Genomic DNA, 21,292 nt, shown 5'->3' with positions numbered 1-21,292 from the left:
GCACGGTGGCTTAGTGGTTAGCACGTTTGCCTCACACCTCCAGGGTTGGGGGTTCGATTCCCACTGTGGCCATGTGTGTGTGGAGTTTGCATGTTCTCCCCGTGCTGTGGGGGTTTCTGCCAGGTACTCTGGTTTCCTCCCCCAGTCCAAAGACATGCATGGTAGGCTGATTGGCATGTCCAAAGTGTCCGTAGTGTGTGAATGTGTATGTGATTGTGCCCTGCGATGGATTGGCACCCTGTCCAGGGTGTACCCCGCCTTGTGCCCGATGCTCCCTGGGATAGGCTCCAGGTTCCCTTGTGACCCTGAAGGAAGGATACGTAGTATAGAAAATGGATGGATGGAAATGATCTCTAAAAATTTCAGTACACAAAAATCTCAATACAATCCAAAATTCATGAGAATGAGTGAAAAGTAAATAATAATAAAAATAAATGCAGACATGTGGATCAATTCTATAGTTAAAACCTGTACGTGACAAATGCAGTATGACTATAACAGTGTGACGCTAAAGCCAGTTTTTGGCCACCTAACATGCATAGAAACATGGGCACTGAAAGCAGGTAAAATGTCAACTTGCTGATTGTTGCGGTACAACTCGGTACACTGAGTCTAGCTTAACATTACAAAATTGAAGAAGGCTTTGTAGTCTGTCACATTCACCTGGCAACATATCAACAGCCATATTAATAATTTCTCATGCTCCAGATGTGTCTCTGAACTTGAGGTGGTGTACCTTACCACCCCATGCTGAACATCCAGCAAATTAAAATGAAGTGGAATGGACTCTTGGGAACAATGGAATCTTCTCCCTGTTGTGGTCAGGGAAGTGTTTCCTTTCCCTGAAGGCCAACACAGAGACAATTAGGAGGAGCTTCTTCCCACAGGTCATTCAGGCCCTCAACCAGGACAACACCATGGACTAGAGCTTGGACTTGTGTGCACAATACCCACTACCTCAGCCTGATATTGCACAGAATAATTTTTGCACAAACAACTGCACATATACTGCACTGCATGCATAATATATTCAAAACACTTACTACACTTACTAAGTACTTTTTCTGCCACCAATATTTAAATCCATCATATTATATTTCAATATTTTAATATATTTCTATATTTTTTCTAGAATGTACATTTTTACAGACACTCAAGGAAAGCATTTCACTCCATTTCACTGGAAAATGTTGTCAATAAAAGTCTTGGAGAATATGTTGATTAATTTCCTGTAGCTGCACAACTCTGGCAGTATTTCAGTCTGCAAGTCATATCACAGGTTTATAATGAGCTCATTATATTAATATATTATCATTTCAATATTAACAGCTAATTCACAAGGCCTTGTATCGTGGATGCTCAACATAACCTCAGCCTGATAATAAATGGATTTAGAAATGTGTTGATATTTAATGGCGAAAACTGTATAATTGTTGATATTGTGAAGATTTCTGTAAGGAGATGATTATTTAACATTTTTGGAAGGAGTCCAGAGTGTCAGGGCTTTGCATTTGTCATAAGTTAGGCTATTTCTTTAAGCTTTCCACCACAGGAACATCTAAGGAAGGATGATGTTGTGTTTTGTGGTTTCTCATTAACATGAGAAAGCTGCTTTTTTTTTGGTCTTACTACTTTCAGGAGAGAGAAAGAGAAAAAAAAGGTAAAGGGTCGGGGTAACATTAAGTCTGCTTTGTGTCGGCCGCATCCAGGGTCAGGAGGGTTACTTTAAAAATGTATTCCGTTACAGTTACTTTTGGATTAGTTTAATATGTATGTAAATATGTGATATGTAAATAAAGTCAAAAGAAAAGCAATATGATCTGAAATAAAAAACATAAATAAATAAATCAAAGATCACTGTCCCTGAAGTGGGTAACATTATATCACAAAAGCCAGGGTGACCATATTCTGGTTTTCCAAAAAGAAGACACCTTTTTAATTTATTTTTATTGTTATTTTATTGGGGGGGGGGGGTGTTTCTATGAATGCAGTGTTACTATGAATGCAGACGTTAAAATAATGTTCAAGTAAAATCTCATTACCACATCAGCGTCGTTTCAATTTCCCAGACAACACCACAGCCTACAAACAGGACCAACGTGGACTAAAACACTCACACCCATTGTCATGTTCATAGTCACTTGATTACTGATCATGTACACCTGAGAGCAATCACATGCTCACACTCACACTCATATACTCATGCACTCACACCATTTATGCACTTTACCAGCACTGACTCACTGAGAATTTGTCTGGCATTTATTTGCTAGAGCCTTTGTTTTCTTGTATGATGTTCTGTTTTTTGAGCCCATTCTCATTCCTGGTTTTGTGATTCTGGTTCTTGCCCTGTTTTGCAGTCCATACAGGACTTCGCAGAGTTTTTTTTTTGTGACTGTTGCAGCCAAAATGCTTGATTTTGCTGGATTTTTTTCACAAATTGCAACACAACTTACTGTGTTTTTTGTGCTTTTTTGCAGAAAACGACTTGAATTTGCGAAGTTGCAATTGCATGAAATTGTCTTTCACAGTGATGTTTGTTGGTAAATGAAACCTTTAAACTGTACTCATGTTTGGCACATATGTCTCATAGAGTGCTTTGACTGAATGGGCATTGTGATGACGGTGCGATGATGTATCACATGACGGGCACACATATCTTCATCAAACTAAGAACAACATTTAACGTTTAACTGGAAAAGTAACCAAATTTTAACTGAAACTAGACACCGATCAGCCATAACATTAAAACCACTGACAGGTGAAGTGAATAACATTGATTATCTTTTTACCACGGCACCGGTCAAGGAGTGAGATATATATATATATATAAGGCAGTAAGTGAATAGTCAGTTCTTAAAGGTGATGTGTTAGAAGCAGGAACAATGGGCAAGCGTAAGGATCCGAGTGATTTTTGACAAGGGTCAATGGCAGGTCTTGTGGGGTGTTCTCGGTATGCAGTAGTTAGTGCCTACCAAAAATGGTCCAAGGAAGGACAACCGGTGAACCAGCAATAGGCACCCATGGCTCATTGATGCGTGTGGGGATTGAAGGCTACCTGGTTTGGTCCGATCCCACAGAAGAGTTACTGTAGCACCAATAGCTGAAAAAGTTAATGCTGGCTATGATAGAAAGGTGTCCGAACACACAGTGCATGGGGCCACAGTATGGGGCTGCGTAACTGCAGACCGGTCAGAGTGCCCATGCTGACCACCGCCTGTCCACCGCTGAAAGCACGTACAATGGACACGTGAGCATCAGAACTGCACGATGGAGCAATGTGGCCTGGTCTGATGACTTTTTCTTTACATCATGTGGACGGCCGGGTGCGTCACTTACCTGGGGATGTGATGGGACCAGGATGAACTATGTTAAGAAGGCAAGCCAGCGGAGGCAGTGTGATGCTCTGGGCAATGTTCTGATGGGAAACCTTGGGTCCTGGCATTCATGGGGATGTTATTTTGACACGTCCCACCTACCTAAACATTGTTGCAGACCGAGTACACCCCTTCATGGCAATGGTATTCCCTTATGGCAGTGGCCTTATTCAGCAGGATAATGCTTCCTGCCACACTGCAAAAATTATTCAGGAATGGTTTGAGGCACATGACAAAACATGACATGAGTTCAAGGTGTTGACTCAGCCTCCAAATTCCCCAAATCTCAGTCCGATCGAGCATCTGTGGGATGTGCTGGACAAACAAGTCCGATCAATGGAGGCCCCACCTCTCCCAACTTACAGGACTTAAATGATCTGCTGCTAACATCTTGGTGCCAGACATATAAGGCATATTAGGCAGGTGTATTTAGCCATTTTGTAGGGCAAAACTGTGGTGATGCATTAATGATGAAAAGAATAAACTTTTAACTTTAAAATTATTGCAAAGGTGGAGAACATCTGTCATGGATAGATGGTCTTTCTGCTATTATGTCATTACTGTAATACAGTTAAGCAATATCACACAAGCAAGAGGGCTATACAGAATTTCAGCACAGCTGTGATAACCTGACACTATCTACAACCAGATCACAGCTGTGCTGAAATGCAGTACAACAGCATGGCTGTGAGTGTGATATCAACATGTGGGCGCAAATACATATGTGGTGCACACCAAGAGAACAGTGCAGTCTTGATTGTGAAGCATTTTGCTGAACTGTAAGCCTGAATTCTTGTCCACTGAAGGGGCTGGTGGCTCTGTTGTGTTGTAGCATTTTGCTGGCATGGTTTGGCTCCACTTGTCCCATTAGAAAGAAGTGCCACTACACATCTATACAAAGCCATTCTGACTGATCACCTTCCTATCCTATGATGAAACATTTCTGTCATGATGGCCGTGGTCTATTTCAGGATCTCAATGTCCCCATGCACAAAGGCTTAATGAGGGATTTACTTATTATGCATAAGTCTGATTAAGAGTTTCTTATAGTAATTTGGATCATCTATTTGCAACGATCTATTTATAGCTATTCTGATCCAAATCAAAATATAAAACACGTGTAAGCTAGAACTGTGCAGTGTCTGTCGCAATTCAGTGGCAGAGCTGACACCGACTCCAACCTGAAGGTTGACATCTCCACAGCACCACTTTTCTTTTTCTCTCTGTCAGTTTTTGCTGTATTGTCAGGTGCACAGTGTGGACACATACACATGCAAAACTAAACCACAGGGATCTGCCATGGTTCTACAAGAAAAAATTAGAACTAATTTAAAACTATTAGAATGTAAATTGCTAGCCTAGAATATAAGAATTATATTTTTCAGTACATTTTATATACAGTGCATACCTTTTTGTTCTGTAATACCTCATACTGCAGACTGGGTTATTAATAATAGTCTCTTCTCTCCTGTCTTTCTCTGCAGTCACTGAAAAAGAAGTCCAGCAGTGGTAAGTTACATTTTATCCTTCTTCTCCTTTACTTTCCCATCAGATTCTTTTACATGTCACCAAGCACTCCAAATCAATCACAGATTAATTATTATAAAAGAAATCTCTGTGTTTTGGGCATTATAAGCCTCAGATTTACTGTAACAGTATTGATGAATGTGTTTGGAAAATACATGTTTCTGAATCTCAGTGTTACCATGGACACACAGTGAGGTATTGTATCCTTAGTGAAGTGAGTAAGGGTGTATAAAGACAGAAATTGCTTTTCAGACTTGTGGTTGGATGTGGATTTGGTGTGGGCACTGTGGGCAGCTTTTGGCTCCTGTGCTCATGCCTGTGTCAGTGTGTAGATTGATTGTACAGGCTTTATTTGTCAGTAGCATTAGTGTGAAATCTTAATTCGAGACAATCACAGTGCTACACATTTCAGTGTTTTCCCACATCCACCACCCTTGAGTCAATTACTGAGCTCACTAATGAGCAGTGAATATCTCTTGATTTTATAGCAATTCAACTGTAAAGTTTTATATACAGTATATCTTATAGATACCATATAGTATATCCTATTTAATCATTATCTCATTTAATAGCAAGAGAAAGAAACATTGCCATGTTCATATCAAATAAACCACACTTAAAAGGTCAAAACTATGTTTCTTGATTAAAGAAAAGGAGGAAATATCATAATTTTATTATAAACTTACTGCCTGCTCCATAATTTTTTAACACTGACCATGGTAAAGGTATGTGACCAACCAGATGCCTTCTTAATAATGTGTTGGCATAGATGTGCTGTTCAAGATTGGGTGCCAGTGATTAGAACCTGCTTAGGGAGTGCAGGTGGAACCTTATTTATATCCCTTTTATATCTAGTGTCTGGTGCTCCCTTTGCTGTTGAGGTGTGTGGTGTCATCATGACCTAAAGAGTTCTTTAAGGCCCTCAGAGAAAATGTTGTGGGTGCCTATGAGTCTGGCAAGGGATTTAAAAAGATCTCCTAATTATTTGAAATACATCATTCCACTGTAAGGAAAATAATCTGCAAATGGCACAGATTTCAAATGACTGCCAATTTGCCCAGGACTGGCATCTCAGCAAATTCAGCCCAAGAGCAGACCATCTGATGCAAAAAGAAGTCTCCAAGAACCCCAGAATTTCATCACGGGATCTGTTAGTAAGTCTTGCAACTGTTGGTGTCAAAGTGCATGCTTCTGCAATCAGAAAGTAATGGCACAAATTTGACGTGCATGGATTTGCCGATTTGCCAATAATTTGCCAATGAGCCTTTTGGAATAATGTGCTCTGGACAGACAAATCAAAGCTAGAGTTGTTTGGCCACAGTAACAGCAGAAATGTTTGGCACTGAAAAGACAGCTTTTCAGGAGAAGCACTTCAAACCAACTATGAGGCATGGTGGTGGAAATGTTATGGTTTGGGGTTGCTTCGCTGCCTCAGGGACTGGACAGCATGCATTCATTGATTCAACTATGAATTCTGCATCATTATCAAATAGTGCTTGAAGATAATGTGAGGCTGTCTGTCCGAAAGTTGAAGTTGAACTGAAAGTGGACCTTTCAACAGGATAATGATGCTAAGCACACTAGCAAATCCACCAAGGAATGGCTCAAAAAGAAGAAATGGAGGGTTATGAATGGCCTAGTCAAAGCCCGGATTTGAATCCCTTTGAAATGTTGTCGGGGGACGGGCAATACATGCAAGAAAACCCTCAAACATCTTGCAACTGAAAGAAAATTGAATAAAAGAGTGATCAAAAATTCCAGCAAGCCAATGTCATAGACTGGTGAACAATTATGCAAAACGCCTACAAGACGTTATTTCTGCTAAAGGGGGAAATACTAGCTACTGATACAAAGGGTGTATTTACTTTTTGCATAGGAGAGTATCACATCTATTGATATGTCTATTGAATAAATGATTGAAAAATCTCACTTTCTTTGTAGTTTTGTTAAAATATATCAACTTTATTGTTTCAAAGGCACGGTTTCAAAGACGATCAAATGTTTGCTTGTCCAAAAATATCAAAAAAGCCAACAATTTCCATGGGGTGTACTTATTTTCTCACACGACTGTATCACTCATATTTGTCATGCAAGATTAAGATATTTAACCACAAAGACCTTTGTGCAGAACCTGTTTACCTAACTTTATAAAGGTTGCGAATAATTATGGAGCTGGCTGTATATGTGTATTTACCCTTAGTAACATTACTGGTTATACAGTGAGGGAAAAAAGTATTAGATCCCCTGCTGATTTTGTACGTTTGCCCACTGACAAAGAAATGATCATTCTATAATTTTAATGGTAGATTTATTTGAACAGTGAGAGACAGAATAACAACAAGAAAATCCAGAAAAATGCATGTCAAAAATGTTATAAATTGATTTGCATTTTAATGAGGGAAATATGTATTTGACCCCTCTGCAAAACATGACTTAGTACTTGGTGGCAAAACCCTTGTTGGCAATCACAGAGGTCAGCCGTTTCTTGTAGTTGGCCACCAGGTTTGCATACATCTCATTTTGTCCCACTCCTCTTTGCAGATCTTCTCCAAGTCATTAAGGTTTCGAGGCTGACGTTTGGCAACTTGAACCTTCAGCTCCCTCCACAGATTTTCTATGGGATTAAGGTCTGGAGACTGGCTAGGCCACTCCAGGACCTTAATGTGCTTCTTTTTGTTGCCTTGGCCGTGTGTTTTGGGTCATTGTCATGCTGGAGTACCCATCCACGACCCATTTTCAATGCCCTGGCTGAGGGAAGTAGGTTCTCACCCAAGATTTGACGGTACATGGCCCCGTCCATCGTCCCTTTGATGCGGTGAAGTTGTCCTGTCCCCTTAGCAGAAAAACACCCCCAAAGCATAATGTTTCCACCTCCATGTTTGACGGTGGGGATGGTGTTCTTGGGGTCATAGGCAGCATTCCTCCTCCTCCAAACACGGCGAGTTGAGTTGATGCCAAAGAGCTCCATTTTGGTCTCATCTGACCACAACACTTTCACCCAGTTGTCCTCTGAATCATTCAGATGTTCATTGGCAAACTTCAGACGAGCATGTATATGTGCTTTCTTGAGCAGGGGGACCTTGCGGGCGCTGCAGGATTTCAGTCCTTCACGGCGTAGTGTGTTACCAATTGTTTTCTTGGTGACTATGGTCCCAGCTGCCTTGAGATCATTGACAAGATCCTCCCGTGTAGTTCTGGGCTGATTCCTCACTGTTCTCATGATCATTGCAACTCCACGAGGTGAGATCTTGCATGGAGCCCCAGGCCGAGGGAGATTGACAGTTCTTTTGTGTTTCTTCCATTTGCGAATAATCGCACCAACTGTTGTCATCTTCTCACCAAGCTGCTTGGCAGTGGTCTTGTAGCCCATTCCAGACTTGTGTAGGTCTACAATCTTGTCCCTGACATCCTTGGAGAGCTCTTTGGTCTTGGCCATGGTGGAGAGTTTGGAATCTGATTGATTGATTGCTTCTGTGGACAGGTGTCTTTTATACAGGTAACAAGCTGAGATTAGGAGCACTCCCTTTAAGAGTGTGCTCCTAATCTCAGCTCGTTACCTGTATAAAAGACACCTGGGAGCCAGAAATCTTTCTGATTGAGAGGGGGTCAAATACTTATTTCCCTCATTAAAATGCAAATCAATTTCTAACATTTTTGACATGCGTTTTTCTGGATGTTCTTGTTGTTATTCTGTCTCTCACTGTTCAAATAAATCTACCATTAAAATTATAGACTGATCATTTCTTTGTCAGTGGGCAAACATACAAAATCAGCAGGGGATCAAATACTTCTTTCCCTCACTGTATCTGGCTTGATCCTGGATGCACATAAGACATCATAAGAAAACATAAGTCCTTAAGAAATCCAGCATCTTCAAGTTGCCTTTACTAAGATATCTTTTAATTTCAAAACACAATTAGACTACTGGCACCCTGTCCAGGGTGTACCCCGCCTTGTGCCCGATGCTCCCTGGGATTGGCTCCAGGTTCCCCCGCGACCCTGAAAAAGGAGTAAGCGGTAGAAGATGGATGGATGGAACACAATTAGACTGAATTTTCAATTGAATCCATGTCACAACACATGTTCATTACATAGCATACAACATAGTAAACCCTAGTGTACTATACAGCAAAAAGTAATTGCCCCCTTCCTTAATACTTCTATTTTTGTATAATTGTTTCAGACTTTCCAATAAAATTTAATATAAGACAAAGACAACCTGAGTAAACACAAAATGCACTTTTTAATTAGACTAGACACATCCAGGCTTGATTACTGCCAGCTCTGTTGAATCTAAACATCATTCAATAAAACAAGGTTAAAATATTATGTCATAATCAAAAGAAATTCCTGAAGAGATAAGAAAGAAACTTACTGAAATATGTACATCATTAAAGGAAAGGGTTACAAAACCATTTCTAAGGAGAAAACCTGTGACCGTCCTTCAAAAATTACTCTAGCAGTGTTTCGATGACTCATCCAGGAAGCTATAAAAGAACCCAGATGTACATCAAAGGAACTGCAGGACTCTCTTACCTCAGATAAGGTTAGCATTCATGATCCCACAATTAGTTAGAAACTGGAAAGAAATTTTCTCCATGGGAGAGTTGCAGGGTGAAAACCACCAAGAGGAACATAAAGGCTTGTCTCACGTTTGCCAAAAAAAAAAAAAACCTTGATGGCCCCAAGCTTTCTGGGATGTTCTGTGGATTGATGAGTCAAAAGTAGAACTTTTTGGAAGATATGGGTCCTATTACATCTGGCATAAACACAGCATTCCACAGTAAGATCATCATACCAGCAGTCAAACATGGTGGTGGTAGTGTGATGGTATGGGCATGCTTTGCTGCTTCAGGGCTGGAGCAATTTGCCATAATTGAGGGAACCTGGAATTCTCTTCTCTACCAGAATTTCCTGAAGGAGAATATCTGGTCATTAGTCTGTGATCTGAAGCTCAAGCACAATTGGGTTATAGGCAACGATCTGATGCACAAGAGCAACTCTACCATTGAATGGCTCAAAAGAAACAAAATTAAGGTTTAGAGTAGACTAACCCCAGTGACCTTAAACTGGCATTTCATGATCGAAGGCCCTCCAATGTGACTGAATTAAAGCAATATTGTAAAAACGTGTTGGCCAGAATTCCTCCACACTGATCTGAAAGACCGATCTTCAGTTAATGGAAGAGTTTGGTTATTAAGTTTAGAAGAGCAATTACTTATTCACTTGGACGGTCAGTGTGTGTGTCCATGTGTGGATATGTGTGTGTGTGTGTGTGTGTGTGTATACAGTGCCCTCCACTAATATTGGCAAATATGGTAAATATGAGCAAAGAAGGCTATGAAAAATTAAAAAATTTAAAAAATGAACAAAACTACTCTGCTGTCATGGATATCAAATAATTGCAAACAGAATGCAGGTTTATCAAAAAAAAAAACTTTGTTAAATATAGGTGTGCAACAGTTATTGGCACCCTTTTAGTCAATACTTTGTGCTACCTCCCTTTGCCAAGATAACAGCTCTGATTCTTCTCCTATAATGCCTGATGAGGTTGGAGAATACATGGCAAGGGATCTGAGACCATTCCTCCATACAGAATCTCTCCAGATCCTTCACATTTCAAGGTCCAAGCTGGTGGACTTTCCTCTTCAGTTCACCCCACAGGTTTTCTGTGAGTTTTAAGTCAGGGGACTGGGATGGCCATGGCAGGACCTTGATTTTGTGGTCAGTAAACCATTTCTGTGTTGATTTTGATGTTTTGGATTATTCTCCTGTTGGAAGATTCAACCACGGCCCATTTTAAGCTTTAGTGTCTGGCAAACTGTAGATGCTTGAGTTTGTTTTTGGATGAGAGTAGAGGCTTTTTTCTTGAAACCCTGGGCTGAATGGGCTACAATATCCATCTCAAGGTTTGATGAGCACATCAGGTTCCACTCCTGTCAGCCAAGAACAAGAATCTGAGGCTATCATGGGAACAGACTCTTGTAAACTGGACAGTTGAAGACTGGAAACAGACCAGGTGATTTTTTTTTCTAGTCTTCAACTGTGCAGTTTCCAAGAGTCCCATGATAGGCCCATGCCCATGATAGCCTCCGATTCTTGTTCTTGGCTGACAGGAGTGGAACCTGATGTGATCTTCTGCTGTTGTAGCCCATCCACCTCAAGTTTTGATGTGTTGTGTTTTACAGTGGACAGTGAGTGTATATAGGGGATTTAGATAGATAGATAGATAGATAGATTGATTGATTGACAGACAGACAGACAGACAGGTAGATAGATAGATAGATAGATAGATAGATAGATGTTATGCTTAATCTTTTTCCTGAAATGAAATTATCATTTAAAGTCTGTGGTTTGTGTTCCCTCATGTTCCCCTTGTCTTATATAACATTTTGTATAAGGATCTGAAACCATGTAGTGACAAATATGCAGAAATAGAGGAAATCCAGAGAGGGCCAATACTTTTTCATAGTACTGTATACTTGAAAACCATTTGAGATTAGGCTACAGAAACCTCCAATATCACCAATAAGTGACTGCAATATGTGTGTAGATCAATTGTATGACAGTTGGAAATTGATACATAACATACAAAAATACTTTTTTTTAATTAATGTATTTATTTAGAGCTGTTTTTATCAAGAAATACAGGGGTCATTTTGCCAATGAGTTTTAGTAGATGCCTATGTTAGATTACATGACTGAAGGTAGAACATGAGACCTAAAACACAAAATATAAAAGTTCTAATAGTGAAAAACACGCTGATCATCCTAATGTTTATCTGTGTCAGTGGAAGCAAGTGACAATGAGGGAAGGTGATGGTTAAAAATAACACCAGTCAATGTAACACTTTTGGTTTGTTCTTTTACCCATAAGGCCAGTTTGCACTGATGGTTTCTGAAGAATGTGTATTGTAACGTAACACAAATTTTAACCAATCCACACCAGCCCCTGAGACATAAAACTCCTGTGTGTCAAAATCTAACCCCATCCAGAATCCAGCTGTGCAGTCAGCACTTTGCTGTAGATGGTTCTGTTTGTGTATGGTAGTGCTGCTTTTAGTGTTAGAGCAAAGTGTTTTTATGGTAATGATGTTCATTACATCAACACCACCATAAGGGACCACAATTAGCGCAACCATGCGGTGTGTTAACTTTCACGCTGTCTCCTATCAGAATTTCAAATGAACTGTGTTGTAATTACAGCTTGTCCAAGGACTGTCCTCAGCCTTCATGTTACACTAAGGTTATTGTACATATTAGCCGTCATTTTCTGCATAAAAAAACGAAGCATGCTATATCATCGGTAGTGCTTAACTGAAAATAAGTGCTGTGGATTGGACATTTATGCTAATATAGACTGAATAGAATATTTTAAATATAAATATGATTCCTCCATGTTTAATAGAGAAACTGAGCTAAAAATTTACCCATTCATGTGGGGAGAAAATTATTTTGTTCCACTTTTAGTGAATTTAAATGGATTATTTTGACCCAAACAGAATATCAAAGCTACATTTTGCTGGTAATTTGGCTCTGGGAAAAGGTCAACCCTGTTTATGAAAGTTGCATTTACTCCAGTTTCCCAAATGCCACAACAGCCATGAACACTCTCAAGAGCAGGTGCCTTAATGTTTATTTATATGAGTGAGCAAACACTTTAGTGCTTTACTATAGTTTCACTTGTTTCAAGGATTTCGTTTCTCGCAAATAAACTTTCCTAACTATTGCCCCTGCTGTGTCACTTTGGACTGTACATTTTGTTATATTGAGTCGTTCTCTTCTCTCTTTCCTCTCTGCATTCTTAATTCCCTTAATGCATGTGCCAAAAACCTCAGCTTACCCGCCTGCTGTATACCACATACAGCAGATGGAGAGCAATTGACATGGGACAGCATGCCCAGGAGAGAGAGAGAGAGAGAGAGAGAGAGAGAGAGAGAGAGAGAGTTGGGGGAGTGAGTGAGTGAGAGAGAGAGAGAGAGAGAGAGGGGGGGGGGGGGGGAGTGAGTGAGTGAGAGAGAGAGAGAGAGAGAGAGAGAGAATGTATTAAAACATAGCATTAGGGGAAGCTGAACAGAACAATCAGGAGGTAAATCAATAGAACAAAGTGAAAACTGATAAAAGGACATAGATGGAGACAAATGCCTTGTCATTTTTATTTGGGTGTGAAGAACATATATGTGTGAATACTGTTTGATTGTATTCTAACAAACCTGCACTCATGGCTTTACAGGTTTGTAAATACAAGTTTACTCTTGTATTAGCTCTTCATATTGGCTGTAGAAAATAAAACACAGTACAGTCTACTTGGCAGAAAAGCAATAAGAGACTCAGCGCAATGATTTCTGATCTTCAGAACTGGCTGTTACTGAAGCAGCTCTGTCCTCAAAGCTAAAATAAGGCTGTCTGCAAATTAGAAATTAAGGGCATGTTTAGAGACCAATGGGTCCTAAACAGCATTTCTAAATGCATGAATCTCATGAACCTTGTTGTGTGTGCATATTTCTCAGGCCTCCCTTGTCTTCTCATGTTTTATTGATTATAGAACATTTGTTTATACTGTATTAGAAGAAGGCTAACTGTACCTTGGTGCTATACATAGGAAAGCAGTAAACTTGTGCTTTTCCTCTCAAACATATCTTTACTTGATGCAGGAAAACTAACAAGAGCAATTAATCAAATACTTCCATCCATCCATCTTCTACCGCTTTCTCCTTTTCAGGGTCACGGAGAACCTGGAGCCTATCCCAGGGAGCATCGGGCACAAGGCGGGGTACACTCTGGACAGGGTGCCAGTCCATCGCAGGGCACAGTCACATACACACTCACCCACCCACATACACTACGGATATTTTAGACATGCCAATCAGCCTACCCTGCATGTCTTTGGACTGGGGGAGGAAACCGGAGTACCCAGAGGAAACTCCCGCAGCATGGGGAGAACATGCAAACTTCGCACACACATGGCCCCGGCGGGACTCGAAACCCGGACCCTGGAGGTGTGAGGCGAATGTGCTAACCACTAAGTAGGTAGTGTCGCTGCCTGAGAGAAACAGCATCCCAGACTTGATCCTGAGCTCTATTGAGTGTCTGTGTGGAGTTTCTGTGAATGTTCTCCCCATGTACACATGGAGTTTCTCCAAGCTGTCTGGTTTCCTCTCAGTTCTCAAAAACATGCTATCTACACTAAATGTGTGTGCATAGGGTGCCATGCGATGGAACGGCATTTCATCCACAGTGTACCCCCACCCCATGCTCTCAGGATAGACTCTGGAGCCCTCTGGAGCGTCCCTGACCAAAACAAAGCGCTTACTCAAGATGAATTATTAATTAATTAATGAACAAACAAATGAATTTCTTCTTAAGGTGGAGACACAATCCTGACAAATTGAAATTTGTATTACTTTGCCAAATAATATCTTTTGGTCAATGAAAGTATTTGTAAGTAAACAGTTTGAGACACTACTTGAAAGCCACATATGTCGCACAAAGTGGCCAAGACACTAAACTAGTCTAAACTAGTGACCTCTTTCACAAATATTCTGCTACTGCACCAACTAAACACTATTAACAAGCTAACAAACCATAAATATACCCTCTCTGCTGTAATTTCTTCTCTGTTTTTGCCAGACTGGCTCTAGTACTCGAGGTGACACACAGGATTATGGGATATGTATCACTATGAAAGATACATGAATGCTGCCATTAAAAACAATGTCTTTCTATGCTGTAACTTTAAGATTTCCATTCACTGGAATTAAAAGGCCGAAACGTTCGTAAAAGTTCAAGCATGACACTACCCCTGTGCACAAAGCAAGGTTATAAAGACATGGTATGTCAAAGTTGGTGTGGAAGAAGTTGAGTGGCCTGCACAGAGCCCTGAACTCAACCCCACTGAACACCTTTGAGATGAATTGGAATTCTGATTGCAGGTCCTCCTCATCCAGCATCAGTGTCTGACTTCACTAATACTGAATGAGCACAAATTCCCACAGCCACGCTTCAAAATCGAATGGAAAGCCTTTCCAGAAGAGTGGAGGTTATTATAGCAGCAAAAGTGGGACTAAATCTGGAATGGCATGTTCAACAAACACTCCATGTGAGTGTGATGGTCAAATGTCCACATACCTTTGGCGATATATTACCGAATATATTACTGAACTAAACATGTCTTGGCTGAACAAACTGTAGGGTAAACTAAGCCCAAGTATATACCCAAGTTCGGGGAAAAAAAGGTTAAGAACGTTTTACTGCATTGAGGGAAAACATATGTGTATTTGTAAATATAAACAGATATGTAAAATTCTGCCATCACAGTCTAAAACTACATGGATGAATGAGTTTACTGCCTGCATCTGTAGTTGTCTTGTTATTTGACAGCCTTTCTTATTGCAATACTAACAGCTGGAGCACCAATGACAGCACAGCTGGCTTTATCAAGCTTCTTGTTACTATTTCCTCAAACACACACTCATCTTATGATTGCAAGCATTTTTTTTTCACTGTTATTCAGATGTTACAAACAGACACTTAAAATGCATTTTATCCGTCTCAAGATTTTACTGCCATATTCCCTCCTCCACACTGTTAGTCAAGATAATCTGCTGACTGTAAATGTGTCTTCAGTTTGGAAAGCATCTCCTCCCACTACCATCTCTCCAGCCATCTCCTCTGCTGATTACAAAAGGCTGCGGCTTGATTAAAATAACCTGTTTGTTTGTGCAGCATATCAGCTGGTTCACCAAGCAGAACAATTGTGCAGCTAGATGAACTCATAAGGAAACATTCATACCAATGAAAGAAAATAACTAAAGTCTACAACCTGAGATCTCTCATTAACAACAGCTTTCATTCATTTGTTTGGGCATAGTTGATTTTAGTGATGTATTAAACTCCAATCAGTCTTTTGCTGAAACAGTGCTCATTACCCAAGTAAATATGGTGCATGGGTTGTTTAAAGATATGTATATCATTCATATCATTTATGTACTATATGTTGGTATAGTATTTGTAATGGCCTAAACATACTGTATAATAAATTAACATTGTAACTATGGTTCAATGAAACCAAGATAACTGTGTGCATCTGGATACACACAGTATGTGTGTATTCAAGCATTCTGCGACCTTCAGTCATAGTTGCTTACTGAGGTATTACATGGTATTTGCGATAAATACCTCTATTATACAGCCATAATTCCCTGTCACCTACTCAACTAGCACAACTTCTGGATGAGGGGTTACATAACTGGTGGATCATGTTACTCCTTCAATGCACCTGGATGATGAGAAACACCTGGATAAAGTATGTCAGCAATGTCATAAGGAACATGACTCAACGCAGAGATGATGACTCACTCACACAACTGGGAAGGGCAATGTTAAGGATGTAGAACATGGTGATACACATGCAGCAGTAGTACAGAGTCCCTGAACAGCTTGGCTCCATGAGGACGAGATGGTCCTCATAGTGTGACATGTCACAAAAGAGGCTGAGTGTCCAGCACTTTTATAGGCCAGTGGGTCAGCCTCTTCTTAGACAAGGGGGTCCTCTGTGTCTTTCCTCAATAATAGATAAGCAGTTGGTATGAGGATTGGTTAATCGGCCTAACGAGATAACATAGCAAACAAAGCAGTGAGCGGTAGCTAATACAGGCTAGTAATGCCTACAAGAGAAAACTCACTCAAATCTAATGGTGTCCTTGAACTGCTGCCATCTGTGTCTTGGTGTATTTTGACTGCAGTGAGAACACGATTAACCCAATTTCAGCAAGTGAGCTGTAAACTAAAATGATCCAAAAGTATGCAGTTCACTCTGATTGCCTAGCAAACAGACAACGATAAAATTAAAGTCAAATTCAAACAGACCAGAATTCAAATACTGCCGAATTTATTGTAGTAAAGCGTCTGATTGGAAATACACTCCGATAAGTCTTTTATTCATTAACCACTTCCTGCATTTGTCTTAAATCAAGGTTGAGACAGCAATGGCAACGGTACAGCAGTTGTCACGTTTCGTGACGCAACGGAGATAAGGTAGGATGCAAGCGCAGGTTGAACAACAGTTTTATTTAAAGAGAGACAGGCAGACAAATCCAAAACGTGATCCAAAAACGTAATCCAGTAACATGCAAGGTTCAGGCGATCGGCAAACAGGCATAAACGAGGCAAGGCAGGAATCAACTTCGTGGTCTCGGGATACAGGGTCGATATACCAAACATGAAACAAACAGCAGCGAGGGACTGGTAGCGGAGAAACCAGCGTGAACTTAACAAACGAAACTAAACATGAAACAATGGACTGTGGTTCGCTAGCGTAAGGACTCTAAACTAATCGACTATAACTCATTCAACATTCCGCATTGTGTGCTGGGAGGCGCGCGGTATATATGCGGAGATAATCAGCCTCGTAATGGCTGACGGCTGAGGACGATTCAGACACACATGAAACAATAACCAATGACAGAACGGGGAGGAGACATGACAGAAACATAAACAAGTGCACGTGTCGAAATGTCACGATTGTCCACAAGGGAAAAGCAGGTGCTCGCGCACCTGCTCGTGCAGGCGCGCTCACATGCTCCACAGCGCGCTGCTTAAAGGGGAACTCGTGACAGCAGTACTGCATATGTGAACGCTCTCTAGCTATTAGTACATTACCATGAGAACATTAATGCCATTATTTGTGTTAAGACATCAGAGAGAAATGCCTAGATCTGTCCGTGTCTAACAGAACCCTTGTAATAAGTTGTTAGACAGTATAAATTTGTCTGTAACACTGTAACATCTCCTGCTGATTAGCAACATGGCGTGCCCTTCAAACAGGAGAGCTGTGCATGCACAGGATCTCACATTTGGAAGAAATACAGGATGAGAACTGTGTTAATTCTAACAAGCTCAAAATGGCAGAAAGCTTCATTAAGTAGCCGTCAAGCAGCAAAGATACATAAAAAGATAGCTGACTCTCATTAAAAAGCAGTGATCATCCACTCAGATTGGTGCTATACAAATATTCTGTGAGCTTTCATAAAAGAACAAAATCTGTACACAATTTCTACTGGTGTGAGGTTCACTGTGTCAGTATGAATACTGTGGGCTAGTTTTACGTTTACAAACGAGAAATTATTTACATGTTCATTTAAACCCTTTTTTTTTTTTTTTTAACTCTGCACACTTTCATTGCATAAGTGTGTACTGCATCCAAGAGGCCTTCATTAGCTTTTTTTCCCCCAACAACAGCTGGCCTTGTGAAACTTGGCAAAAATGTGTATATGTGTCTTGTCGAATATATATGGTATCAGAAAATAAATCTCTGTTTCTATATAGTGGATCTTGTGTTATATATGTCTTGCTAAATGTGTCTGTAAATGATTAATGATTTTTCCTATAAAATGTCATACATTGGAGCTCAGATTCTGATGTCTGCAAAAAAAAAATAAAAATTTCATTTTCCACCACGTATTTACATATCTTTGCATATTTTGTCATTTTCTGTGAGCACACCCTCCAGAAATAATCTCTTGCTCTCTTGTTTACCTTAAGCATGTGCCCTGAAGAGGCTTTTCTACTTATCAATTTCTTTTCAGCTGTTCAAATTTCAGATTAAATGTCAGGGCTGATTTTCCCAGAAGCACTGGAGCACAAGGATGATTATTAAATGGTAGAGTGAGGGGCTTCCAATTGGTGCAACAGAAAACGGTTCATTCTGTCATCGGGAGATCGCAAGTTCAAATTCCGACAATGCAATAGCAATACGCTGCGAATCTAGAGAGCAAAATTGGCTGTGCTCTCTGTGTGGGAGGCATGGCATACTCTCTCACTCCTGTCAATCACAGCCACGTCGCCTTGTGATGCAGTAATTTGAAAAGATGCACGTGTTAGCCTGGTTAGCCTGACTGCTGTTGTGTGATAGCGGAGCGTGTGCTGGTGTGTGGGAATTGGCATACAAACAAAGTTAAGATTACCAGTTGAGATTATCCTAACTGCAGGATGTTTTGGGGAAACTAGGCCTACCTCTGTTTCTTTATATGTTTCATATAATGCATTGCTCATTTATGTTGACGGATTCTTGATATTCATAAGATTAATGAACATGTTGGATGTGTTTTACTGTATACAGAGATGCCAAATAAACTAATTTAGAAGCTCACACTTATTAAAAACTGCTTCCTATCTCTCTCCAAATCTCTCCCCCACAACTTGTTTCCTTCCTGCCTCTATTCCTCTCTTCTGTTCTCTTTTCTTCAGGTACAAGGGTTTTATTAAGGACTGTCCCAGTGGGCAACTGGACTCAGCTGGCTTTCAGAAAATTTACAAGCAGTTTTTTCCCTTCGGGGATCCCACCAAGTTCGCTACATTTGTCTTTAACGTCTTTGATGAGAACAAGGTAAGGAGGCGTCAAGATTGCAAGGTTGCAAGGAGGCTTTAGAAAAAAATTAAAAAGTGGAGGAAAACCCAGTACCCATGAGCAGTTTTTATATACAGTACTGGATTAAACACAGATGTGTTTGTTTTATTATCTGTAATGAAGAGACAGTTAATGTGTGTGTGTGTGTGTGTGTGTGTGTACAGTTTATAACACACACTGACCTCATCTGCCTGTCAACACATAAAAATCACACTATTTCCTGACCAGTGCTGTCAGAGAAAACTGTCAGTGCCTTATATATTTTTTGGAATATTTAATAGTATTAACTCGACGGTTAACTGCAGGGTGAGAAAGCAGGCATATCTATTGTTGGAAATCAGTTTAGCGTTCAAGCCTTGTACAATAGTCAGATATGATGATGGCACATAACAGGTACTACTTCAGACCTAGTTGATACCCATATGATATTGTTCTGCTCAGGCACATGGTAACTTAGTGGTTAGCACGTTCGCGGTTCTATTCCCACCACGGTCCTGTGTATGCAGAGTTTGCATATTCTCCCTGTGCTGCGGGGGTTTCCTCCCCCAGTCCAAAGACATGCATGGTAGGCTGACTGGCATATCTGAAGTGTCTGTAGTGTATGAATGGGTGTGTGAATGTGTGTGTGATTGTGTCCTGCAATGGACTGGCACCCTGTCCAGGGTGTACTCCGCCTTGTGCCCCATGCTCCCTGGGATAGGCTCCAGGTTCCACAAGACCCTGAAGGATAAGTGGTATAGAAAATGGATGGGTGGATGGATGGTTCTGCTCACCTGTACCTACCTATCCATCTCTCTCTCTCTCTCTCTCTCTCTCTCTCTCTCGGCAGGATGGACGCATTGAATTCTCTGAATTCATCCAAGCGCTTTCTGTCACCTCCAGAGGAACACTGGATGAAAAACTTAGATGTAAGTGCTAAGTTATTAAGATGTCCATTATTCATATACAACATACAACTCCTTAAGTCTTGATGACTTCAACAAAATAAATCAATCAATTATTTATTTGAGTAATATATTAAATAAGTTAAGAGTTTTTATATACTGTCTCTGTGTTGGCATTGTGTCAATACAAAACATAATAACAGGAAATAGAAATTAAATCATGCATGGCATCTTGGCAATTTGTGCACAAGAATACATAAGCTGCATGTAAATGAATGCTAAGCCTAGTTTTAGCAGCACAGACTAATTTACAAAACAGGTAATGTTACATTTTAGTGTGTCAAGTCACAGCCCTTGCTCGAGAATAGCAATTAAAATTCAATGACGGATCAATCTGGGTTCATTGATAATGAATTTTATATTTGTTTGCACAATGTACATGGCTGACTAATCTGACATCTGATAAGGAAACATATGATTGTGAAATTGAATGCTGTTAATATTCTGTCACCACAGTGGCAATGATCTTATGTCCATACAGAAAGGTTACCCTGAACGCTGTCTTCTCATGTCTGATAAACATGCTCAGTGACTTCAGGCTCAATAGTACAGCTATTGAAAAACATCAGAATTTTTACATGTGTAGAAGCATTACAGCAATTGTATATGCTCATATAGTGTTGATGTTGCAGGGGCCTTTAAACTTTATGACCTTGACAATGATGGCTACATAACTCGAGATGAGATGCTGAACATTGTGGATGCTATCTACCAGATGGTGGTGAGTTATATAATGTAGCTTCCTGTTTCTCTCTCCTCCTTCATAGTATCACTAACCTGACCAGTGAAATGCCATCTTTATTTATATCTGTGTATTTGTGTGAATATTTTCCATGTTGGCTAGAGGCTGATTGTGAACATGTAAATATGAGCATGTGAGTTCATGTCTCTCAGATCACATTCTTAGGCTTCAGCTTCTTTCGATTGCAGGGAAACACAGTGGAGCTACCAGAGGAAGAAAACACCCCAGAGAAAAGAGTAGATCGCATTTTCGCTATGATGGACAAGGTGAAGTCCACACACAATGATTTCAGTTT

At 40.3% G+C, this 21,292-nt stretch overlaps 1 protein-coding gene across 3 annotated transcripts in view; it reads left to right on the top strand.

The window, feature by feature from the left end:
• ncs1a (neuronal calcium sensor 1a) overlaps positions 1 to 21,292 on the top strand; it is a 61,131-nt gene that overhangs the window by 26,599 nt on the left and 13,240 nt on the right. For all 3 annotated transcript variants that reach the window (XR_008385028.1, XM_053617977.1, XM_053617978.1), the window contains exons 2-6: positions 4,862 to 4,886; positions 19,152 to 19,290; positions 20,141 to 20,219; positions 20,888 to 20,976; positions 21,186 to 21,263. Coding sequence is in view for 2 of the 3 variants with exons in the window: in XM_053617977.1 (XP_053473952.1) it covers positions 4,862 to 4,886; positions 19,152 to 19,290; positions 20,141 to 20,219; positions 20,888 to 20,976; positions 21,186 to 21,263 (410 nt within the window). In the remaining variant the exon portion in view is untranslated. The remainder of the gene's footprint in view (positions 1 to 4,861; positions 4,887 to 19,151; positions 19,291 to 20,140; positions 20,220 to 20,887; positions 20,977 to 21,185; positions 21,264 to 21,292) is intronic.

The sequence above is a fragment of the Ictalurus furcatus genome, chromosome 28, assembly GCF_023375685.1.
Source record: "Ictalurus furcatus strain D&B chromosome 28, Billie_1.0, whole genome shotgun sequence".
Taxonomy (NCBI): Eukaryota; Metazoa; Chordata; class Actinopteri; order Siluriformes; family Ictaluridae; genus Ictalurus; species Ictalurus furcatus.
The sequence above is the reverse complement of the archived record's forward strand: the minus strand, read 5'-3'. Positions and strand labels throughout refer to the sequence as shown.